The sequence below is a fragment of the Nelumbo nucifera genome, chromosome 5 (genome assembly GCF_055504915.1).
Source record: "Nelumbo nucifera cultivar China Antique chromosome 5, China Antique-T2T, whole genome shotgun sequence".
NCBI lineage: Eukaryota > Viridiplantae > Streptophyta > Magnoliopsida > Proteales > Nelumbonaceae > Nelumbo > Nelumbo nucifera.
Genome location: NC_142653.1, coordinates 84,055,848 through 84,080,285, shown reverse-complemented (window position 1 = coordinate 84,080,285; position 24,438 = coordinate 84,055,848). Strand labels below are relative to the sequence as shown.

General features: G+C 37.7%; 1 protein-coding gene and 1 pseudogene across 1 annotated transcript; both read left to right on the top strand.

Moving 5' to 3' along the window:
• Nucleotides 1–6,821: 6,821 nt before the first annotated feature.
• Nucleotides 6,822–18,208, top strand: LOC104612969 (KH domain-containing protein At2g38610). The gene is made up of 7 exons (XM_010280642.3): nt 6,822–7,271; nt 7,427–7,515; nt 8,536–8,687; nt 16,343–16,459; nt 16,570–16,686; nt 16,804–16,947; nt 17,507–18,208. The coding sequence occupies exons 1-7, from the start codon at nt 7,192–7,194 to the stop codon at nt 17,651–17,653; spliced, it is 846 nt and encodes a 281-aa protein (XP_010278944.1). The 5' UTR covers nt 6,822–7,191; the 3' UTR covers nt 17,654–18,208.
• Nucleotides 17,818–22,860, top strand: LOC148791949 (FHA domain-containing protein FHA2 pseudogene; annotated as a pseudogene).
• The last annotated feature ends 1,578 nt before the right edge of the window (nt 22,861–24,438 follow it).

The following is a 24,438-nucleotide window of genomic DNA, read 5'->3' as shown; positions in this document are numbered from 1 at the left end:
AATCATTCATATTTGATATCCATTTAGGGTCTGTTTGGTTTGCAGGAATAGGGGTCTGGAATCAGAGTCAGAATGGGCTCTTTCGATTCCAATTGTTTGGTTGGGTGGAATCAGAATTTCATTCTCATTTCTGCTGGAATGGCATTCCCCCATTTGAGAGAATGACTATTCTCTGCCCCTCCCTTGGGAATAAAATCCTATTTCTACTGATTTTAATTCTCATTCTCGTTCCTGACTGAGTCAAACAGACTATGGGAATTGACCATTCCAATTCCAATTCCAAAGAATTCTGAAAGATTTCGATTCCGATTTTGACTACGAACCAAATAGACCCTTACTTTTTTCTTTAGAAGCCCGGACACGCATTTAGTTTGATCATTCTAACCGAATGTCATTGTATAAACACTAAAAAGGTGAAGCCACTATTCTATAAATAGTGTATTCAAAGAATATGATTAGTATTTGACGGCATCTTCATCTTACCAAAAAAAGGTAAGAGAAAGAGTAAACATTATGAATTACTTATGAGAAACAACCAAGAGACTAGCAGATGAGACATTGTATATGAGAAATCTTTCTTACACAACATGCATTTATACGAAGAAAGGGGCCAATTTAGGGTGGGATTCGACCAATTTAAGTTGCTCAAACAAATGGTGTATAACAGAGAACGCTGAGGTGTTTAGTACTTTAACCAAAATTTAAAACATTAGGGTGTATTTGGTTGCAGTGTGAATTTTGATCAGGTACAAAATTTTTACTTGTTTCAGTTTTGCTTTCACATGTGTGTAATTATGACCTATGACCTACATTTCAATCTGATTTAAAATTTGTTTTTTTTTTTGTCTCTTTTACGGTAGTGCAAATTTTGCATCCAAAAAACAGATGCAAAATTTGCACCACCTTTCCTCTTACTGCAATTCATTCTCATATAAAAGTGGGGATTGCATCGTGTTGCATTATAGAGTATTTCTAGACAATAACCCTCCTCCTACCTCCATTCTCTTTCATTTAAAGTGGGGGTGAATTCATTTTACTCCATATTTTACTTCTTGCCAGAATTTTTACACCCCGCCCTTTGGTATTCCCATGCATTTATACCAGTGTAAATAAAAATTGTACTGCAACCAAGTGCAGCCTAAGCAATCATCTCCAAGTCAAAGCAGTATGGGCAATATTTAAGGGTCTGTTTGGTTCACAGTTGGAATTGGAATGGTCTATTCACATAGTCTGTTTGGTTTAGACAGGAATGAGATTTCACTCCCAAGGAGAGGTAGAGGATGACCATTCCCTCAAATAGAAGAATTTCATTCTAGCAAAAAATGGAAATAGAATTTTGATTCTGCTCAACCAAACAATTGGAATTGGAATAACCCATTCCAATTCCGATTCCAAACCCCTATTCCCGTAAACCGAATGGGGGTTAAGCATTTTGGCCTAGGAAGGCAAGCTTATTGCCTTCTAAACGTTTTTTTTTTTTTAACAAAAAACAATGCATTCCCAATATTGATGCGTAAACTGCTCTTTAAGTTGGAGGAATGCCATTGTGGAAGGCGATTGTGAGGTAGTGATCTATTGGATGATCACAGGAGCAGAAGGTCTATATTGTCAAAACACTACAGTAGAAAATCGAAAGGTTTGGCATCTAGATTGAACATCTCATCCAGCTGGAGTCCTAGAGCTGCCAAATGACATTGTTGATGCCCTTGCAATTTGCAAAGGAGGGCATGGAGAAATCTGTTCTTGTTTGGACTTTGGAGAGCACTGGATCTTGGTGTTGAATTACAGAGAATTCTATATCATCTTCCTTTTCTCGTTCTTCTATACATGTTTATGTTCTGTAGTTCAACTCTTGTATCCACATCCACTATTGATTGGGCTATGTATTCCCGTCCTCTCATTGAAAAGAAATAAATCAAAGAATACTTGCAAACTATCTTACCCCTTTCCTAACTGTTCCCACTTGGCTCTGAATGAGTCTTGACATTTTTTAAGCCTAAAGTGACTCAATCTGTGACACTGCTAACTCAATTCTGAGTTTCAGATAAAATTTGCCAATCAAATACAAAGCAACGAGTTTTTTTTTGGTATTATTCAGCCTTTTTTCTTACAGAAATGATAATAGGGATTCAAAACTGCACCTCGTGACAATTCACTAACTCAGTTGGTGATTAAGAGTTGAATGTACAAGACTTTTACTCTATTAGGCAGCACCTAAGCTATCAAATTAGAAAAGTCTAGTGTCATCTAGTTGCTTTTCCAGGAATCATGTTTAGTAAAGTTCCTGTCCCGTTCCCAATCTTGAATGACTTCGCTTGACTTATTTGCTAGTTGGGCTAGGCACTGCCCATTCACCGCATTTCTAGCTATAGCAATGTCCCTGCTTATTCCATGGAAATCTTTTTTTATTTTTATCAGCAGCTGAAAAAAAAGTAATGAAATGCCATACAAATGGTTTGTTCAGCAAAGTTACCAAATTCAAAAGAAATAATCTTTTTTACTTTTATCATTCAAGTTAATGTCGGTAGTGCATTTTACTTTGAACTATTGAATCTGATCCTAATATAGGGTTCCAACAGCCATTGCAATCGTATATTGGAAACATTTTTCCTTATGCTTTATGGCAAAATATTCTTGATCTGTTGTTACAATAGCTGTTGGGACCGGATCCAAACTTTTCATAGTTGGACTTACATTTTCCAATTCACAACTCATGTCTCAGATTTTACCAATTTGCTTTTTTTTTTTTGAGCAGTGAGGAATTTCTGATATTCTCTTCAATAGAAGGCTACAAGCTGCTTTGGACTTGCTAGTTACCATCCAGTATCAACATTACTTTGGACCGAATATAATAATAAAACCATACTTAATAGTGTGGTGTGTGTCCAACCATTAATTTTCATATAATTATTATTAATGTAAGAGAATTTGTAGAATATACTTGGTTAGGTTTCAAAATTACAGTGGATATTTTACGGAATTTACATTGTCTGTTCCCTTGGTACAAAAAAAATTCTGTACCAGACCAATACCAATCTGCCACACGAGCCTGTTTTCCCATTTCAAAATTATAAGTTATATTTTAAAATGGAATGGTAGATTGCTAGTGGTTTGATACAGAAAATTTTCTATACAAAGGAGGCAGAAAATGTGAACTCTACTTTAGGTGGGGGGGGGGGGGGGTATGCCAAGGTTCAAACAAAAACAGGATCATATATAATGACAAACACTCCTTAGTGAGTCAACAACATTTGTCTCAATTTCATTTTAATGTGCATTCTATGCAGATTGTTGTAATATGGGTGACGTGGCCATGTTTTGAACTAGCAGTAGACTCTTAGGCTCAGTTAGGAAGGAGTATAAATACAAATATATAGAGGGCAAAACCTTGTATTTTGTATGTATTTATACTGTATATATTTATATTTATACTCTTTCCAAACTGAGCCTTACTAACAAGATAATCGATATTTTTAATGAATCTTCAGATGAAATATAATATCATAAAAATGCATATATACATGTATGCATACATGCATATATACATAAGAGGCAATTGTTATTGTTGGGTGTGGGTCCAGCCCATATGAGGGGCCCATTCCACCTTTATTTGCTCCCAAAAGGAGTCGAATAGTGAAAGAAAAAGGCTTTCACCTTTTCAGTTTTTTTGGGCATCATGTTCGTAACCACCCGAACTAAGAAAAACAGAAAACAAAACATACAGAACCGAGGGTTTTTCTGGTTCTGAGTTTTGTGAAGAGAAGAAAAGCTGGTTCTTATTCCATTCAAGATCAAGTTTGGAGGTGTCTTTCAAGCCCATTCTTGATGATATTAAGTGTTGGAGTTAAGAATCCCATTCCAGTTCAAATTTGGTGATTTTTCTTTTTTATGCTTCTCAGTTCAGATTTACATCAACTTGGTGAGCCAAGGATTATTTCCTTGATGTTTGTAAGCCTCTAGTTGCAACTAGAGAAGACTATTGTACCCATTAATTTCTGAATTAGTGGAAGACTTTTACGGACCATAGGTCCTGTGGTTTTTTCCCCGATTTTGAGGTTTTTCACGTAAAAATTCTGATGTACTATTATGTGGTGATTGTAATCTGTTTTTTTGTTACTTGGCTGAATTATTTACTTATTATCATTGTTGTTGGCATACCCATTTTCACACACAAACTTAATGGAAAAACTTTTGCTGTCCTAAAATTGCTTTTATACTCATCTATTCTACTATAGTGTAACTTACCCACCAGTTATATAGTTAGATATTATTATTATGACGCTCAAAAAGGGGAGGTGCAAGATCCTTGTGAATTAATAATTGGGATATACTCAGTGGTTTGTTACAATCCACACGTTGCTGTCTCCGGCCCAACACGGCCAACATGCAATGCCTTATTATACTTTTTTCCTATGATAGACGGGAAAGGAATCCAATGCTCTAGCTTTGACCCTTCCTCCCCCTTCTCTCCTAATTGTAATCCATATAAAACAAATATCATTTTTATCTAATTAATCCACCATCGGATGAAGTTGACTCAGATCATACATTCATCCATCATGATCGGCGTAACATCATCTGTTTGGTTTCATGCCATGATGATGGGTGATGTTTCTGAATCACAACTTTAATTCTTACAAAAAACAGAAGTTATATTGAATGCATGTTTCATCTTCTCCAGATGCTTCAAGTTACAGTGTTATTTACACCCCTTATTGATATCCAGTTTGGATGGTAGATAGCCCTATAACCGGTGCAGAATGTGGATCGATCAAGTAGTTTGATTGAATAATTGACGTCCTAACTCCTAATCAGGGGCACCCCTCTTGTCTCTTAACGAGGAAGGCACTGTTAGGTGGAAGGATCTTAATGTATTCAATTTAGGATTCAGGTGGCGGACCCTTATGCTTCTCAATTTCATTGCCTTATGGCATGGATTTTGTAGCTTATGTACCCTACACTTTTTGGGTCACTACTGCACTTATCGCAATCAGATGGTTAGGTGTCAGGGACGGGTTCTTCCGTTCTTCGTTTGGTCACATTCGTGGTATTTGTTTACCTATAAACACTATGAGGGTGTTTAGAATCATAGGCGTTTATTCAATAAACATTATATATAGGCGCCATTTCAGCAGTTTTCCTTTCATGTCCTTTTGTACATATTTAGAATAATAGTAAAATGTGATTTCGGTTTCTATGCATGTTTACTATTTGGGAAAGTTGTTTTTTAAACGTTCCTCAAACAGTTAGACATTTTTTCACTGTTATGCTGATGTGGTGCCTAATGGTGCCTAATGATGCCTAATTGTCATAAACGGTTGTAATTATTACTTTTCTAGTTTTATAAGCAAATAAAATATAAACATTGACAAAAAAAAATGTAAACGAAACCAAACACATATTATATATGGTGTATGTAATTCTTTAATAAAGTTTGCCTTCTTTAAGGTTAGGCTCTGTTTATTTGTGAATTGCGGTGTAAAATGTGAATGGGGTGGAAATTTTGCATTTACTTTTGTTTATTTGTAGTTAAAATTTGTACTCCTACCTGATGTGAAATTTGAATTTACTATTCCAGTTGCACTCTTTTCTTTTTGAGTGGGCAAATGTATTACATGACTGGGGTGTGGGGTGTCCCTTCTTAAACCCTCAACCCTGGTGAAGGTGAGATTGGATCCCTAGCCTCTACTAAAACCAGGCTAGAGACCTCACCAATAAACTGGCTGGCACCCCATTTTCCTTTGCACATTCATTGGCGTGCAAAGTTTGTTTGTTTGTTTGTTATTTCCTCCCTTAAAAACTGACGCAAAATTTATACTGCTTTCCTCCTTCCAAACAAGTAACCATATATTTGTATTTATTTCGATTTTCGAAGTGGGGGCAGATTATATTACTAATTCACTCGTAAGTCATAAGCAAACAAACAAAACGACGCGAAACCTGAAGCAGAAATAAACAAAATTTACACTGACCCATTTGCACCCAACCCAGTGTAAATGAAAATCAGACTGCAAAACAAACAGAGCCTTACACGCCCGGCCCATAAAGCGTGCTTGTAGGCTTGTTGCTCTCTTACTACACGTCAAAACCCCCCAAAAATGACACATATGGGGAAAGAAAGGACATAGGAAATCTTGTATTTTTATCACATTGGGCTGGTGAGGAGGCCCAGCCAACACTTTCATGTGATACCATTAAAAAGCCTTGGATACCTTGGCCATGCATACTCAGCACAAATGCAACGCATATACCAACTTCACTTTTCATGACAGCATCTGCTTATCCCTATGCTCCATCTCCCAGTTTATACTTTTTTTTTAATAATTTATAATTTATAATTTATAATTTATAATAATAATGGGCTGAACTGAACTGAATTAAATGGGCTTATTTCTTTGTCTTTTTACCAGATCATTTTCCCTGGACCCTGGCAGTAGCAAGCAGAGTAGCTTAGCATAGCATAGCTAGGCAGTGTAAGTAATGCAGAGAATAGAAGAACAGAACACATGAAGAGGCCACCTAAAACGAGAGATCTGTCAGGAGTAAGCTTTGGAGTGCAGAGTCGATCAGATCAGACGATTCACAACCAAACCATAACCACATCTTGAGTGTGGGTGGATAAGGAAAAGGACACACAATCGTTCAATTGACTGTCTGGCAAAGCTACCCATCAAATTAAATGGCCTTCAAGTTTGCAACTTCCCAACTGTATCCAACTCGCATGTGGGTCCCGATCCTCTGAATCAGATGGCCACCATTTTTTCAATCAGTGTGGGGCTCGCTTTTTAACTGTGCCCCAGTTCCGCGCGTACATCAAAGTCTGTATGACCGTTCTGACGAAAATATTCAAATCTCTCTCTCTCTCCCCTCTTTTTCGCTTTTTTAGATCTCTGTGGGTGTGACTGTTATTAAAATCTTACTTCTTTTTCTCCCTTCCCCACTGTAAATTTCTCAATTCTACACCACCTTAAACCCCACATAACATCTATTTAAACCCATTAAGAACCAAAAGAGGAACTCATTTCTACAATTTTTTTTTTCTTTTTTTTTTTTTAATTTACTTTCAGGGTTCCTTCCTTTCTGCAGCTTAACAGACCTTTGGTGCCTCTCTCACAAAAATCCCCTTTAATTCTTTTCATTCTTCTCTTTCTTCTCTGCAACCGAACACTTTTTCCATCCATTATAAGAGGCATGTCAGGTTTATATAGTCACAACTTCTCACCTGCAAGAGCGGTTTCTCCGCAGATTAGGAACACCCCGGACATCGAGAGGTACTATGGAAACATGAAAGCGTTGTTTTTCTATGTTGTTGTTGATTTTTTATTTTCTTTCTTCTTGTTTTTTTTTTCTTTTTTCCCGAGAAATTCCTATAATTTTGATTGATTTGGCTGTTGTTGAATTCTGGGTACCTTTTCTTTCCTTTTAGTCAGTACTTGACGGAGCTATTAGCTGAACATCAGAAGCTTGGTCCTTTCATGCAAGTCCTTCCAATATGTAGCCGACTGTTGAATCAAGGTTTGTACCTCCATTGGCTTCCTTATGAGTTCTGGATCTAGGTTTTCTGGGTTGTGATGGATTTCTTTGGTTTTGGTCTATTTTATATGATCACAAGAATGCTGTTCTTTATGCATAAGAGATGTACTAGATCAGTTTGGTAGGTTTTTATCTTCACTATCCTTTGGCTTCTTGCCTCGACCTTTTAGTCTCTGCTTTGAACAAGAATATGTTGCTTGATGTAATCCTCCTATTAAATGCTGTTTGGGAGGTTTCTTTTGAGTTAATTGATAAAAATGGTCATTGAAACTTGAAATCGATGTCTTATTTGATATATTCTTATAGAGGAAGAGGATCACTAATAAAAGGGATAACATTAAATCATGAAATTTTGTTAAGTTTATGGATACAAGTAAAGGGCATTCCAAGAGATTCCTTGTTTTGATACTTGTTTGCTTAGTATGTTAACTATATCGCTTCCACAATATTAGTTGTTGGTAGAATTTAGAAACTAGAATCAAGTGAAGTGAAGTCAACTCAACAGAGTCTTAATCCCAACCTTCTGGGGTTGCTACATGAATTCTATATTGCCATTGCACCTTATCAAAAGCCATGCCTATCACCAATCTTTAGTTCCTTACTCCTTAGAGCACAGTAGGGAAAATATTATGCCAGTATAAATGTTGAATAGCTTCAACAAAATGAAATGGGGCAACCTTGATTTTCAGAAGCATAAGCAACAGGAGAGGCGGAGCTATATTTGTAACAGAAAATAGAAAAATTAATTTAGGATCTGGATGATAACTAGTCTTTGGATACGGGATAGGGATGCCCTGGGGCTCTTGAGATTAATTGGGATCCAAACAGAATTGTAATTATGCTATTCTGGCAACCCTGGAGTTTAACCATATCTTTATTTTAATTTCAGACCCTTATACTATTCATAAGTTTCGTTTTTTAGTTCTTGGTCAACTCTCTCTCTCTCTAAATTTATCAGAAGTACAAGTCAGTTCTTACTGTCATTTTACTTCATGTGTACAGAGATTTTACGGGTTTCTGGGATGGCCTCCAATCAAAGTTTTGGTGATTATGACAGACTTCAGCATGGTAGCCCCAGCCCAATGGCATCCTCAAACCTTATGTCAAGTTTTGGAGGAACAGGTTTAGGGGTATGGAATGGGCTCTCTCAGGAGGTAAGTGTTGCGTGCTCTGTTGGTAGCATCTTCATCTTGTCATTCCACAACTCTTTATGTTGCAAGTTTAATATAAAATCCCTTCTTACTGCCTTTTGTTGCATGTTTAATTGCCTACATGTGGCTTTTACTAACAGCTTAATAATGAGCACTTCTAGTGTTGGAATGCAACACCTTTGATGAATATGGTGGTCTATGATGTAGATGAACAATTATTCCCCTTAAGTGCACATGTGCCTTACTGTCTCATTGATTCAGAGAGTGTCCAGACTCCAGACCTAGATACTTTTACCCATTGAACAACATATAGCTTAATGTTGCAGATTTGCACTTGACTAGATACTTACACTTTTCCTGAGTGTTAAGTGTTAACCTTATCCCTTAAGCTGCTCAAGTATTAGCTGTTGTCCGCAAGGGGAAGGGGGTCCTCCATTGATGTGATACTTGATGTTTCCCATACAAAGATTCCAAGAGTTAGCCAACTAACCATTACCCGACATAGGTATCATGGATGAAGTTATTTTGTTCACAATGACTAGTTGGCGATCATGTCAAAGCAATTCTAATGATGCAGGGTCTAGAGAGTTACTAAAACCTTTTTATATCATCAGTCAGATATTATCATGCTGCTCTTTACGTTTTTTCTTTGTCTCTAGTAGCAAGAAAAGAAAAATATTATCTGGACAATCCATTCAATGATTTAATTCCACTAAATTTTCACGAAAACCAGTTATTTTACTTAGTTACATATCATCCGTGAAATGTTCTTTGCATTGTTTGAATTTACTTTGCTGCTTTGGCCTTTTGCTCCTCGCTTCTGTTATCATATATTGCGAACATAATTGGTCAAATAATACATTTGTATCTGCTTCAAGAAGTGCCTATTTACAGCAACCATTTTTCATATTTTTCTTAAATGTAAGTAAAAACTATAAAGTGAGATATGTCTTCTAAAAAGGGGGCTTGACTTGACAACTTCTAGTTAAATTTCTATAATCACTGCATTCCTTTTTCTGTTCCCTTTAACACTCAATGTAACCTGACATGTGGTTAATTGCTCCTTGCTTCTGTTATCATATATTGCAAACATATTGGCCAAATAATACATTTGTAGCTGCTTCAAGAAGTGCCTATTACTGCAGTCAATTTTTCTTAAATGTAAGTATTAGCTATAAAGTAAGATGATGCATTAAAAAATGGGGACTTGACAACTTCTAGTTAAATTTCTATAATCACTGCATTTTTTTTTTCCGTCCCCTTTAACATTCTAAATAGCCTGGCATGTGGTCCATTGTGATTGACTTATATCAAGTCTTTCATCTGATGACTAAGTTGTATCACTTTTGCCTTCAACTAACATCTATGTTGCTTGGGCCTCTTAACATATTTCCATGCTCGATTCTCATGTGGCCTTGTTTTATGAACTTTATGGTCCATTTAAAATGGTAACATGTATGAAGAGGGCTTTCCGTACTTTCCAAAGGTTGTATTGAGAAATGCCTTCAACCACTTCTTGGTAATTATGACAGAACTTCATCAAGTCCTAACAAAAGAGAGGATAACTGACAAAATGAACTGAAGTTAATGTTTTAATGGATATCAACAAGGAACAAGAGTGGAATATCTTAAAATAAAATTATACATTTTATGTTATTTCTATTGTGCAGTTTCTATCTAATTGCTTTTGTTGATTTCTTACATGTCAGAAAAAATCAAAAGAAAAGGATAATGTATCTAGGACACATGAATTGATTTTATAAAGATTGTTTCCTCTCTCTCTCTCTCTCACATCTGCGATGTATAAGTTCATCTTATTTTAATGCTTAAATTTAATCTGGCTTTGTTTTATTCACACCCTAATTTGATGCTGTTAAAAAACAATATTTTGCAAGTTATGCTCATTTGATAGTAGTAGACTAACAGTTCATTAGTATTCTTGCTTTGAATATCTTGCACATTGCACAACAAAATATTTATATTGGTTAATTAAAATTGAAGAAACAATTTTGTAAATCTATACTTAATAAAGTACAAGCACCTTATTTCCTTTTACAAGTTATAGAAGCTTAGAATGTCAATGTTTCACATCCCGCCTATTTCCTTTCAACTTTTAGAATCTCTTCTTGGGTTGCAAGGTGCTTAGAGAAGTTTATGAGAGATTTCCTTTGGGATCCAGGAGAGGAAAGGAAGGACCATTTGATCAAGTGGGAGCAGGTTAGCAAACTTTAGGAACAAGGGGGTTTAGGAATTGGGAACATCCTATTAAGGAACACAACTCTACTAGGTAAATGGCTTTGGAGGTTTCCCTTTGAGAGAGACAAACTATGGCAAAAAGTGATTAAGGGCATTCATGGGGTGGACGAAAATGGTTGGGATGCAAAAATCTCCCCTCACTGTTCTTCGACTTCTCCTTGGAAAGCAATTCATGAAATCTACCCTACTTTCCTCAATTCCATCCGGTTTGATGTGGGACAAGGTAATAAAATTCTATTTTGGGAAGATCTTTGGGTAGGGGAAACCCCACTTAAAGATCAATTTCCTGATCTCTTTGCGCTATCTAACCTTAAGGGGGAAAAGCTATATCCATGTTGGGAGCACAATGTCCAAATGGTGTGAACTGGAACTTGGGCCTCAACAGGGGACTAAGGGAAAACGAATCTGAGTCTTTAATCCTATTGCTGGACCTTCTAGGGCAAATCCACTTGGACCCTTCACTGGAAGATTCTAGGATCTGGGTAGGCTCTCCAGACAGTCTCTTTTCTTGTTCTTCATTCTTTAGAGTACTTACTTCCCCCAACCCCCTGGGTGTGTGAAAGAAATTTGGTGCAAGCCTATTCCCCCGAATATTCAAGCCTTCTGTTGGGAAATATTCCTTGGTAAGGTAAACATTTGTGATATGCTGCAGAGAAGAAGGCCATACGTCTGCCTTTCTCCTCATGTGTGCTCTTTGTGTAAGGAAAGTGGTGAGACCCTATCCCATTTAATGATATCCTGTTCTTTTGTGCTCTAAATTTGGGAATTCTTTTGTACTCTCTTTGGCTGTAGGTGGGTTCCCCCTCAAGATGTGGCAGAACTCTTCAACCGTGACTTCTTGAGACCATGAAAGAAAAGAGGGATGGTAATGTGGAAAGCAACAAAGGCAGCAATTTATTGGGTAATATGGGAAGAGAGGAATAATAGGATTTTCTCGGAAAAAAAGCAGAACAGTAGAGGAAGTCATTGATAGCATCAAGGTGAAAGTATCTCATTGGGTAAAACCCTTGGATAGCTTTCAAGTCTTCTTAGTCACAGACATTCTAAAAACCTGGCCTGAAATAGCAGTCATCAAGAGTAAGAGATAAAGTAAGGCTGGAGCGGAAACCGCCAGAAGGCAATAAAGTGAAACTAAATTTTGATGGGAGCTCCTTTGGAAATCCGGGCGTTTCAGGAGTAGGAGGAGTATTCGGAAATTCTGAAAGGAAGATATTGGGTTTGTTCTCAGGACTGGTTGGCATCAGAAACTCATTGAAGGATGAAATTTTGGCATTACTACAAGGGTTAAAGTTAGCCAAACAGTTAGGATAAAGACATATTGAGGTGGAAGGGGACTCAAAAGTAGTAATTGCAGTAGCCATACCTCGTGGACGTTTAAACAAGTGATTAGGGAAGTGGAAAAGATTGCAAAGGAGGTTGAGGCTGAATTTTAATGGGTCCGAAGAAGTGCAAATGGGCTAGCTGATGCTTTAGTAAAACAAGGGGCATTGAGAAGGCAACTATTTTGGGCTGCACTGTAATGAGAGATAGAATAAAGTGATTAAAGGGATCAACAGTCCCATCACCAAGTTGTATAAACTGTTTACAGTCTTTAATTTAATAAAATACATGTTTACTGATAAAAAAAAGTTTTACATGGTAGTAGTTAAAAATGGTTTTGTTGCATTTGCTGGCTGTAATAAGAGGATCCTGGAAAGTGCTATTGGATTAAGAATGGGTCTGAGCTCTGAAGCAAGCTTCAAAGAAGAGGTTGAGGTTGCCTGCTTATTGCTTGATTTAGAAACTTGTCAAGGAACTCCCTTCTGGATAATAAAAATGAAACATCTCAATGTCAAAAACCAAGATAGGAATGTAATCTTGATTCCTGAGTAGTGGATCTGTGTTCATCTTAGCATAGGAAAGAATGGGAAAAAAGACTCCGTACGTGATTAGATGATGAGCTACGTTTATTGAACTCAGGTAGTGGTAGAGAGGTTATGAGGATCAGGTTAGCTATTTTGGTGATTTCTTTGTACATAGGAAAGAATGGGAAAAAGACTCCGTACATGATAGATGATGAGCTATGTTTATTGAACTCAGGTAGTGGTAGAGAGGTTATGAGGATCAGGTTAGCTATTTGGTGATTTCTTTTGTACGAGGAAGTAGCTTTTGCACATATATAAAGGTTTAATGGGTGCATTAATTATTAAAAGTTTATTAAAAATATATATGAGGGTAGTCAATGTATTTAAAAGGAATCTTAATGTTCAAATATCATGACATGTTTGAATTGTCTGTTTCACACAGAAGGCCAAAAGCACCAAGTCCCATTGAAACTTGAACAAGTCTTGGCAATCCAGGCCCTTCTGGGATATAGGTGGAGTATTAAGAAATGATAGGGGGGGAATTCTGGGACTGTTCTCAGGACCAATTGGGGGAAGAGGATTCCACAAGAGCAGAACTGAAGGCAGTCATGTTCGGCCTACAGAAAACTGTGGAATTAGGCTCTCAAAAGCTGGTAATTAAAGGTGATTTTATAGCAATCCTAAGCTGGCTGAGAAAAGAGGAAAAAAATCCATGGTGGTTCAGAAATGAGATAAAAAAACTTAGAAAGTTGTCAAAAGACCTACAGTTATTAATTCAGTGGGTTCCAAGGTCAGCCGGCAATCTAGCTGATCAGTTGGCAAAACAAGGGGTGAACAGAGAACAAGTATTCTGGGCACAGTTATAACATAGAAAAGCAAAATCTTTGGGGGTTTTTCTGTCTCCTGTTGTAAGGGGTAGCCAAGGCTACTCAATGATGTAAAGACACCCTTTCTTTATCAATAAATATCTTCTTTTAATGATAAAAAAACTTGAAGAAGTCTTCCCCCCTCTAAGAAGCCATAAAAGTGCTTCCTGAGAGCAATCCCAGAACATGTTCTCACATGTCACATCTGGTTCTTTGGGTTAACAGCTATTATTGCAATCATCCTGATTCTTAAGAAAGTTGAACAATTTGAGTTAACTTGTTTGGAGCTTTGAAATATCTGATCTAGTTTCCAACCATGATTCACATCTTGGAAACATAGAAATGAAAATTTTTGTCAATGTTCTTACTGGCAAGTTTTCTAGATGTTGGGTGTACTGTGGGTCCAACTCCTCTCTTGTCTCATATTGCTCTTGTTTCAAAAAGAAAAGGAGAGGGAAACATATGTAATCTGTTGCTATTCTCTTGGAGGGTTTCTCTCAACACAAAATAGTTTTCTTAGATAATGGAGTTCACTGTGAAGGCTCATACCATAGTACGTATTTGCTATCAAGCATCTCCAAAGATTGTTTTCAAGAGGTTGTTCTTCCTTTTGAGGTGAGAAGTATTCTGTTTCTTTGGTGATTGTATTCCACCTTGTTGGTGAAAGGTTTGGGCTTTAACTAAGAGGATTTCTTTTCTTGATGCTTTGTTTCCTCTAGCTATTGCTAGAAAGGTATTTTGTATTCCCATTATCATCATTATAGTGGAGATTTTCTGGGCTAGTGCCTTGTGTTCCTTTTGGAGATCTTTTCCTTGTTAAAAATCATGATGTGCTCTTATTCTCTATTGCTTTGCATTTCTTTTACTTGAATACTGTTATTGTTGCCATTCTATTTCCTTGTTCATGCTTAGTTTGAGCAAGAAGGAAGGGATGATTTTTGTGTAGACGCAAAACAGAATATTCTGCGGGCAGAATACATTGTTTTTGCGCAAAACAGAGTACATTCATAAACAACACCCAAAACAGAGTACTTGAGCATTACAGACCATTTTGTTCTTCTCCATATCAGTGTGCTTGTGTCCCAACCACCCCAACATTAGACACGCCCCAAATACTTGTGTTTGAAAGCAGTTGATGCTAATTTGCTTAAGAATTTTGAGTATAAAACACAAGAGTGGTCTACTGAAGTTCCTTGCAATATGGCGTGGAGTGAGGAACCCTTAACTTGGAGGTGGTGTTGCGTTGTTCATCTATTTAGTCTTACATATTCTTTAATTTTCTGTTTACCAAAGCTGCTGACTGCTTTTAGTTTTTTGAAATGTCCCATGCTGACCATCCCATCATTCACCTAAAAAGCTGATCATCCATCCCATTTGAATCCAATACTTGATGGTAGAAAGCAGCTTTTCATTTTAATCACTCACTAACATAATGAGATACAATTGACATGTCAGGGCAGTGGATGGGATGCGATCTTTCATCTTAGTATCTTTAGTAGTTGAATCCATTGAATAGTGCTTTGGTAATGGGGGAATCTGAGTCACTCTGTTTTGGTACCTTTTATTAAAAGCTTCCCATAGGTTAGGCCTGCTTATTCTTTTGATTCATCACAAAGTTCTGTCTGGGGAGGGAAGATCATGTTAATCTAACTTATCCAGATTATCTTGTGTATGGCAATGGATCATGTTAAATGATTAAAAAGACATGGTTCTATAAGGTTAGATATGTAGCTGTCTATTGTTTGACCTCCAAAGTGAGGCTATGTTTATAGGATTCACACAAGGTTCAAAGTATCAATGTAAAATGCTTCGTATCGGGCGTATCATATCTTGTGGTGTTTTAATATGATAAAAGGTGTTTTTATGGGACACTTGTCTAAAGGTTACCCAAACAAAGATAAAAAAGATAGAGTTGGAGTCAAAACAAACTCTCGATACACAAAGTATTGGGAGTATTGATACTTTGAACCATGGATTCACATATGGCATAGAGATACTGTTGATTTATATCCTATAACGGTATAACCAATGTTACATGGACTCTCCTAAATGGATGAAATGCCCATGTTTGACAAACTTGGTTTCCAACACTTAATGGATTCTTGATGGAAACTACTATGTAACATGTTTCTTTTTCTTCTAGCTTATTTGATATAAATGAACAGCCTATGTACATGATAAGTTCTATTTTTTTTCCTATGAAATGTTACTTAGAAAGAAAAGACAACATAATAAACCTTTTTTTATAGGTAAATAATGTTTGAAGTCAAAAAATATGAACTATTATACTTTAGACGTTTACAGGAGTCAATGTTTTTTTGTCTTTCTGAGTTAGACTTGGACACGTCTTGTATTCTAATTTCCATGTCTGTAAATCTGTGTCCATGCAATACTGGCTACATGACATTACTGTCTTACATCTGTTACCTGTTGTTTTGAGCTGCTCGAGTGTCCCCATTTCTACTCATTTCTGATTGTCATTTCTTCTGATGTTGTGGACTAACATTTTAAGCACCTATTATACATCTGAGTTTTAAGTGCCTTCATTTTTCATCCTTGTATTTCTACAGTTTCTTTATGGCAATTGTACTTTCTTTTATTTTCTTTTTCTTTTTCTTTTTGATTTTTAGTATGTTACAAGTTATATACCTACAACTTGTGGAACCAATACCGTTATTTTATTATGTGACAGAGATTTGGTGGGCCTCAAGGAATAACCATGGACTGGCAAGGAGCACCAGCAAGCCCAAGCTCATTTGTTGTCAAGAAGATTTTGCGCTTGGAGATTCCAGTAGACAGTTACCCAAATGTAAGCTTATCAATTGTGTATTCTATCTTTAAACTTATTTGAATAAAATTGTTGCTTGTAAGTAGAAGGGTAAAAGATATCACAACTGACTACCTATTATGCACCACTAGTTCAATTTTGTTGGGCGGCTTCTGGGGCCTAGGGGTAACTCACTAAAACGGGTGGAAGCTTCTACAGGCTGCCGTGTGTACATTAGAGGAAAAGGTTCAATAAAAGACCCAGGCAAGGTAAGATATATTGGAAACTGGAAGCATGATTTCTAAGAGAAATAATTTTTTTTTTTCCAATTCAAATTTCCTTTGTGATTATGTACTAAATACTTTTATATGCCTTTTGTCCTCAAGGAGGAGAAGCTAAGAGGAAGACCAGGTTATGAGCACCTAAATGACCCCCTCCATATTTTGATTGAAGCTGAGTTACCTGCCAATATTGTTGATACGAGACTAAGACAAGCCCAGGAAATTATCGAGGAATTGCTTAAACCTGTGGTATTTATTCTCAGTTGATGCCATTTTCTTGGAATCCAGCTGTCAATTCTGATAGTTTAGTGATATTATTCTTGTTAAAAGAAAATCTTGATGTTGAGTCTGTCTGCTGCATGTTGATACTGTGGTTTGTGGTAGAAACTGTCAAGTTCAGAGTTTCTATCAATCTTCATAAGAGCACTCAAGTGAGGACAGACAAGTTTGAGCTGCTCATGTGGCACTCATTGTGGGTCTGTTGGACCACCATTCCATTATTTCATGTCCTCAACTCATTTAACTAAGAAAATACATGAAGACCTGTGATAGACCATGATTCTCCAATCCCCTGGCAATACATGTTGTGCAAATCTAGCAAAACAATTTGATCAGTCCTTAGCAATTATCATCATCATTATCAAAACCTTGTCCCAATTCCCAACTATATATGGGGTTGGCTTCATCTTTTCTGCCATTCCATTCTGTTCAGTCCATCCCCCACCCCCCAAAGACTCCGGATAGCCGGAATCATCAACATTGGTTAATGACCTTTGTTCTTAATTTTTCTTCATCTTCCACATGGCAGGATGAGTCACAGGATTTTTACAAGAGGCAACAGCTCAGGGAACTAGCCATGCTGAATTCTAACTTAAGAGAAGAGAGCCCTCGACCAAGTGGTAGTGTATCTCCTTTCAATTCCACTGGGATGAAGCGGGCAAAAACTGGGCGGTAGGAAATCATTATTTTGGTTCTCTTGAATGGTTTCTCAGATATATAACTGATTCTCGTGCCCAGATACACCTCTTTGACGTATCCCAATTCAGATAATCTTCAAAAGGATAATGAGTTCTCTGTTGGGAACTTCTCTTTTGATAACAGAGAAAAAGGGAAAAGTAAATGAAGGCCTCAAGTGCATTATCTGGATCTGACAATGTTGGCCATGCATGTTGTAAGCTTAGAACATTTATTTGATTTATTTTTTGTATCGTTAACCTTGACATATGGCATGACGTGTGTGGAAGATGTATTAGTTGTGTAATAGGCAGGCCTTGGCCGAGGGATCACTACCGGTGAGTATATTTTCGTAGCATGTTTTTTTACTCATTATCTTTCTATCAGAATAGGGAATTAGAAGAAAATAATCTGTAAGAACATTTACTTGATTCTTGGAAATTGTTTCGACTTTGTATTTGGTTCATGTACATAGGATTTTGGAACGTGGTATGGAAAATATATCATGCTGTTTATGCATCAGAAAATAAATCTGATCCAAAGATTCCTGCAGAAACTGATATAGTGAGTACCAGGGCCAGAACAACACAAAATGTTCATATGGTTGAAGTTCAACAATTTTGTTCTAGAATCTAAGCATCTAATACGTCAGTAAGTTCTCAGTTGGCTTGGCTTAAGTGGGCCAACTTTAGCTTTGATGAAGCTATTGCTTTGCTGCCTTGTTAACTGTAATTGGATAGGATAGTAGGATTTCCATTTGATTTATACCGTATGGTCTCCTATTCACTTGGGTTGTATTTGGTACCATTGCTGTTTCTCCCTTAAATTTACATAAAATTGTTATTTGAGGCTATTTATTGTTAAGTAGACGTATCTTAAAAATGTATGTATGAGAGGCTGTTTCTTGCTCTAGGGGTGAAGTCTAATCATTCTAGTTAAAATAATTCTCATGTGATGTGATGATGCATGTCTCTCGCCAATTTGTATTGATCAACCCAAAAGGTTTTTTGAGGTAGAAACATCAATGTCACCAAACACAACCCCAGCAATGGTCTTGGCCATAGACAAAGTCCTATGCTACATTTGCTTTGTAGATTGTGAATTATGATGATGCTTGCATTGAAGCCCGAACTGAACATATGCTTTTTACTCTGTTTGAGGTGGTCTGACGGCTGACATCGAACATTCAGACCATGTCTTATAATGGTCATACATATAAACCAAGTTCCCGATTCCAAATCAGACCATGGGCTGCGTTTATGTCAAAAAATGTTGAACTCGTCCAATTAGATGGAAGAATTCATTTACCAAGACTTTTTAATCGATGCATTGAGAGGGGAGCTGGACTTGCCGTTTAAGGAAACCCGCCTTATTGTCACCACCTGGCCAGTTGCCTAAGGCTGTGTTTGGTTGCAATACAAATTTATTTGCACTGATGCAGAACCATGGTAGTGAAAATGATTTCGGTGCAAATTATAATTTGTTGTTAGATCAAAATTTACCTTATTTTGTTTGATTGCAATACAAATGAAGTAAATAAGACCTGACTCGAAACAAAATTAAACCAGAATTTGCATTCTTTTCATTTGCACTTCCATTGTACCAGTGCAAATAAAATTGCACTGCAACCAAACACAGCCCAAGTTTCAATCAACCATTTGCAAGATTTACTAAGGATAATATTCTCGATTTCTCATAAGCAATTATATTTGTTGCTGCTTGGTTTGGCAACAAGTGTGAGGGTGATGATTTAACAAACTTTGAAGTTTGAAATGATAGTGATCTACAAATGTAATGATGGTTAGAGGCCACGAGGTGGTTCCCAGGGAAAGGTTATCCAACGCTCAAGTTAGTATCAGATGAAAGTCAGCAAAGTTGAACTGAGATAGCAAGATGAGCTATGAAGTGTAGTGCGAGCTGAGCAGTGAGAGCAAAAATGCATCAGAAAGTGTTACCCTGGATGACGAGCCCTTTTATAGGCACTCAGAGTGTCACCCTAGGGTTTATTACTCTTGTATTGGTGGGTGGCCTGTTCTGTTTCTAGTTCGTGGGCCACATGTCACCTCCTTGTAGGAGTCACCAAGTGACTTGGGATCTGCTCCTCACACTGGGTGCCTCACACTGACCTCACAGGCACATCTCACCATGCAGTGGGAACATCTCCCGTGAATACCAACATACAAGTATGAGAGATGTTCCCAATGCATGGTGGGATGTGCCTGTGAGATCGGTGTGAGGCACAGATCCGGTTCCATTGTTCAGTAGTGTCTCCAACATGGGCCATGTGTGTCCTAGAAGGGCCAAGCCGTTGCATCAACTTGAGTCTTATGCTGCCTTTGTTGCCAACATGCAACACATGTCGCTTCTTCGATTGGAATTAGTCGAGGACTTGAGATCGCATTGGCACCCCACATGTACATCTCAGCATGCATTGGAAACATTTCCTATATTAATCATGAAAGATGTTTACATATGTTGCCTCCTTTGCTGAAGCTGCCAATCATGCATCTACTCAACTCGCCCACGTGTCTGCATCATGGCTCAGCCAGGTGTCCACTTTTCATTAGAGCGTGGAATATAACTGATTCTTTAAAAAAATACTATTGTCATGCAAAATATAACAACTGCATCGATTTCCGTACTTCCCCAATCGAAATTTCGATTTCTGAGCGGGTGCTGCCCCCCTCCACTCCCCCACTCCCCCTTTTTTTTTTTTTTTTTGTGGGATCCAAGAAAGCAAATGGAAACTAAGCATATAAAAGAGCATACTGGGTAAAAGTAAAACATGAGCCTTGGGACTGCATTTTGTATCACCAAAAGTACCTAGAATCTAATAAAGCATAAAAGTGAAAATTAGGAAGGTTTACCAACTTAATAGTGTTCTAGTATTCATACCCTAGAAGCTCAATGTGGATGGTGCAAGTGAGGGAATCCTGTAAGAGTTTTGTTTTCTCTTCCTTCTTCCTTCTCTACTATCTACTATCTGGGTTGAGAAATTATTGATGATGCATCGATTCTATACTTGCATTGGGGATTGGCATATACACATGCAACTGAATTGCATTGGCATCAATAGCTTTACAACCCTTTTTCCTCCTGTAAAGTGGGATACCATATCCTTTTATTTTTCGCTTCTACACTACTCTACTGATGGACACATACCCAGCATTAATTGTATTAGGGTAAAATATAAAAACCTCATCTGTGGTTTCTTTCTGACAATCATAAAAACCTTCCCTCAAGTTTTACTTTAACAAAAACCTCCTCTAAACTTTTGGAAAACTCTCCCTTCCGTCAATGAACCAGACAGAAAACGTTCAATGATGCATTAATTTTTCAAAATGACCATCCTACGTACCCTTTTAAAGCATTTTCGCATGACATGAAAACGTCATTCCCACAAATTAAAGATTTGAAGTATGTAGTAGACTATAGGCAAAAGCACGTGCAATGCAAGATCCTCATGTTGGTAACCTGAAAAGTATGTAGGCCATTCCTGTGTGGCGGTGTCCCTCTTTCTTTCAACCTTCTTCCTTCTCTATTTTTTGAGAGAGGCCAAGCTCCAAGGCGAAGACTTTTAATACTACATGAAGATCTATTCCATAATCCTTGGCCGGAACAGCAAGAAATCAACTGTGGACGTCTACCTCGCTAGCCTCGGCGGTGGCATGAACATCTCCTGCATCTTCTACGATTTCCAACGACGCTGCGTCGCCCTCAAAGTCGTTGGGAAGAATGGATGCTTCGTCGAAGGCATCCTCCACCTCCCTAGTAACTCTCCCGTCAAGAAACTCTACCTCCTCCTTATTGTCTACAGCATCCTTAGAGGTTCTCTGCTGCCACATCCCTCTCCTTCAGCCTTCTCGTCTGCTACACATCTGCCCTTTGCATGGGTTGCGTTGCCTCCACCGCTGCATCACTCTTCCAAGAAAGGGTGGGGGTAGGGCATCAAGTCATTATTTGGACGATGATGAGGAAGACACCAATAACACTATTGTTGCTAGTGCTAGCAAGAAATTACAGAGAGAACGGCATGAGATGTTTGGATATGGTGGATCGAGAGGAAAGATAGGGTCATCTAGACAATTAGAGAAAAAGTCAGAAACCAGGTCAAGAGCTACTGTGCTTTCTGATCTTTGTGGTCCAGGAGAATGGATGCCCACGACAATACTTCATTTTGATCTAGTAGAGCAATATGGGAATATTTGGCATCAAAGGACTGTCCTGTCAATGAATCCAAGGGAAGACCATGGTTTGGACTGCTTACATTGTTGAGGAATATCCAAAATATTTTGTCATCAACATACGGTCCAAGGGGCATGTAACGTTTGAGTTTGTTTCCTTGGTGTCCTTGCTTTGATGAGTTAACTTGCATGGCCGAGTATTTCCAATGTGATTCTTCCTGAGGCATGGCACAGGTGACCCTGAACCCTTTTTCTCTGTTTTTTCAGTATTCTAGATGGGTTGTTTAAAGGAAAAGTCTCCTCTTCAAAAAAATAGTGTAATTAATTATGATGGGTACCAAAACCACATGTGATAAAGAGAGTAAGAAAATCATCATCCCTGTTCTCCATCTTGAGCATATTCAAGTGTTAGAAGCCGCACAACAGGGACGATGTAGGTGTCGAAGCAAGAAACAAGGGATGGCTGCATCGCAGTGATGAAGACAGAGGGCATTGGATGGGTGAACCAGATATAGACAAGAAAACCACACAGTTCATTACAAAGTTGTATGCAACCCACATCTCAAATCTTGAATGGCAAGTTGTTAAAGTTCAATGGATTGACTTAGCAATCAAGGATGGAGGATTGAAAGAAGAGGAAGAAATTGACAAAGAAATAATATGAAAAAACCGAAAGGAAAAGAGGATAAAGAGATTCTTCCTTACCGGATAAATTGGAGTTTGGATGAGAGATTGTGTCCTGCGTTACTCCTCTTACCGGATAAATTGGGATAAGAAAAAAGGGAGAAGAGGTCGACAGTGGAGAAGAGGATAACATGTCGACAGGGGTATTTTTGTAAAAACATATGCAAACCATTCGCAAAAGGGTAAAATAGGCATTTGGGAAAAATTGATTCAATAGTTTAACATTTTCCGTCTTGGTTATTGACGGAAGGGAGGTTTTTGTCATATTTTTTAAAAATTTAAGAGAAGGTTTTGCTAAATTGTCAGAAACTTCAGGGGAGCTTTTTGTATTTTACCCAAAGTGAAATTTTTATTTTTATTTCCCAGTTGTTATAACACACTAGGTAACCAATTACAAATTCACAATTAACACGTTGGTGTTCCATGCATATTGGACCCACATGACATGAGCCAACACCAGAATCCACAAGTGGATCCTCTCTCCTATGTGTATGGAAAAATGGCGTATCCACCCATCATAGGTTAGTTAATCCACGCAAGTATTCACAGCAGAGCCCGAGTGGCTTAGAAGGAAACTTGCGTCCTTCCTTGAATGAGCGAAGATCATCACCGAAAACCACGATGAACCATAGCTCCGACTCTTAGAATTTTCGTTCTCAAATGTATCCTCTAGCTTGAGCATCCTCATGACATGACATAAATGCCCTTTGGGCGCAATCTAATTTTCTTTACAATGCCCTTTGTGAAAATCAAACAAATGACACGTTTTGAATAGTCTTATTCATTTATCTTACAGTTTTTCTGCATAAACCAAGCTTGAACGGTTTTTCTGCATAACTTGATGATTAAACGTTGGCGGAAACGAATCCTCGATTTTGAACCAGAAAGCAGCTGCAATCGGAATTATTTTAACCCGTGTAACTGATCTCTAAAACAAATACTGGAAAAGGTTCCAAACAAAAGCGCAACTTTGGAAGCTCAGCCAGGGCTACATGTCTATTTTATTAGTTGTCAGAACTTGAAAACAATTAATGGATCACTTTGTATTCGTTATTCCCAAAATCAATATCTATCCTCTCTCTCTCCGCTGATCCCAGTGGATGAATTTCATCCACACCGGAGGTGAGGACGAAGGCTTGTGCATTCCATATTTCCACCTCTTTAACGGTAAGCGATCCAAGAACTTACAAAAAACCACCGTCATCTAGTGGTGCCTTCAAAGTTCAATCTATTTGATGCATTTCATCATCTACCTTTGCATCAATCTAGAAATATATTTTTTGGCTGATTACAATCTAGAAAATGGGCGCTAATGGGTTCGGTGGCCTTATCAGATTGGGTCAATTGAACCCCTGTAAAACCGATTGATCAGCTACGGTTGGTTTAGGAGGAAATCATCCATGAGCCAAAATTCAACATCATCCGTAGACTGTAGGGAATCTCAAAAGCCTGCTCCGGAAGCATGGATGAGAGAGGGACCCTGTTGCCCGATTAATCACTTTGTAAAGTTTCTTGTCTAAAATTCTTACATTCAAATATAATGGCTCTCCCTAGGCTTGAAGAGACCTCATCACTTACGACAACGCCTGTGTCAGTCTGTACGATGCCACGTTGAGTTGTAATTCTTTCGTTCTTCTTGTTTGTATATATAAACCTTTTTGCGAAACTGGGAAGTAAATTATATAACACACTTCGCAAGTTCGCAGATTTGAACATTTGAGTGTACGTAGAATTATGTGCTCAGAAAAAAAAAAAAAGAATATAATAGCTGGAAGGAAGTCGTTTTTGGTACGTAGAATTATTTTCATCAGTGTTGGAGGGAGGAAGTCGTTTTTGGTTTCTCGTCTGTTTTCTGGCTAACTTGTGGAAGAGCATTTGATCATTTGGTTATCATTCATTGTTGCTCTGATTTAGTTTC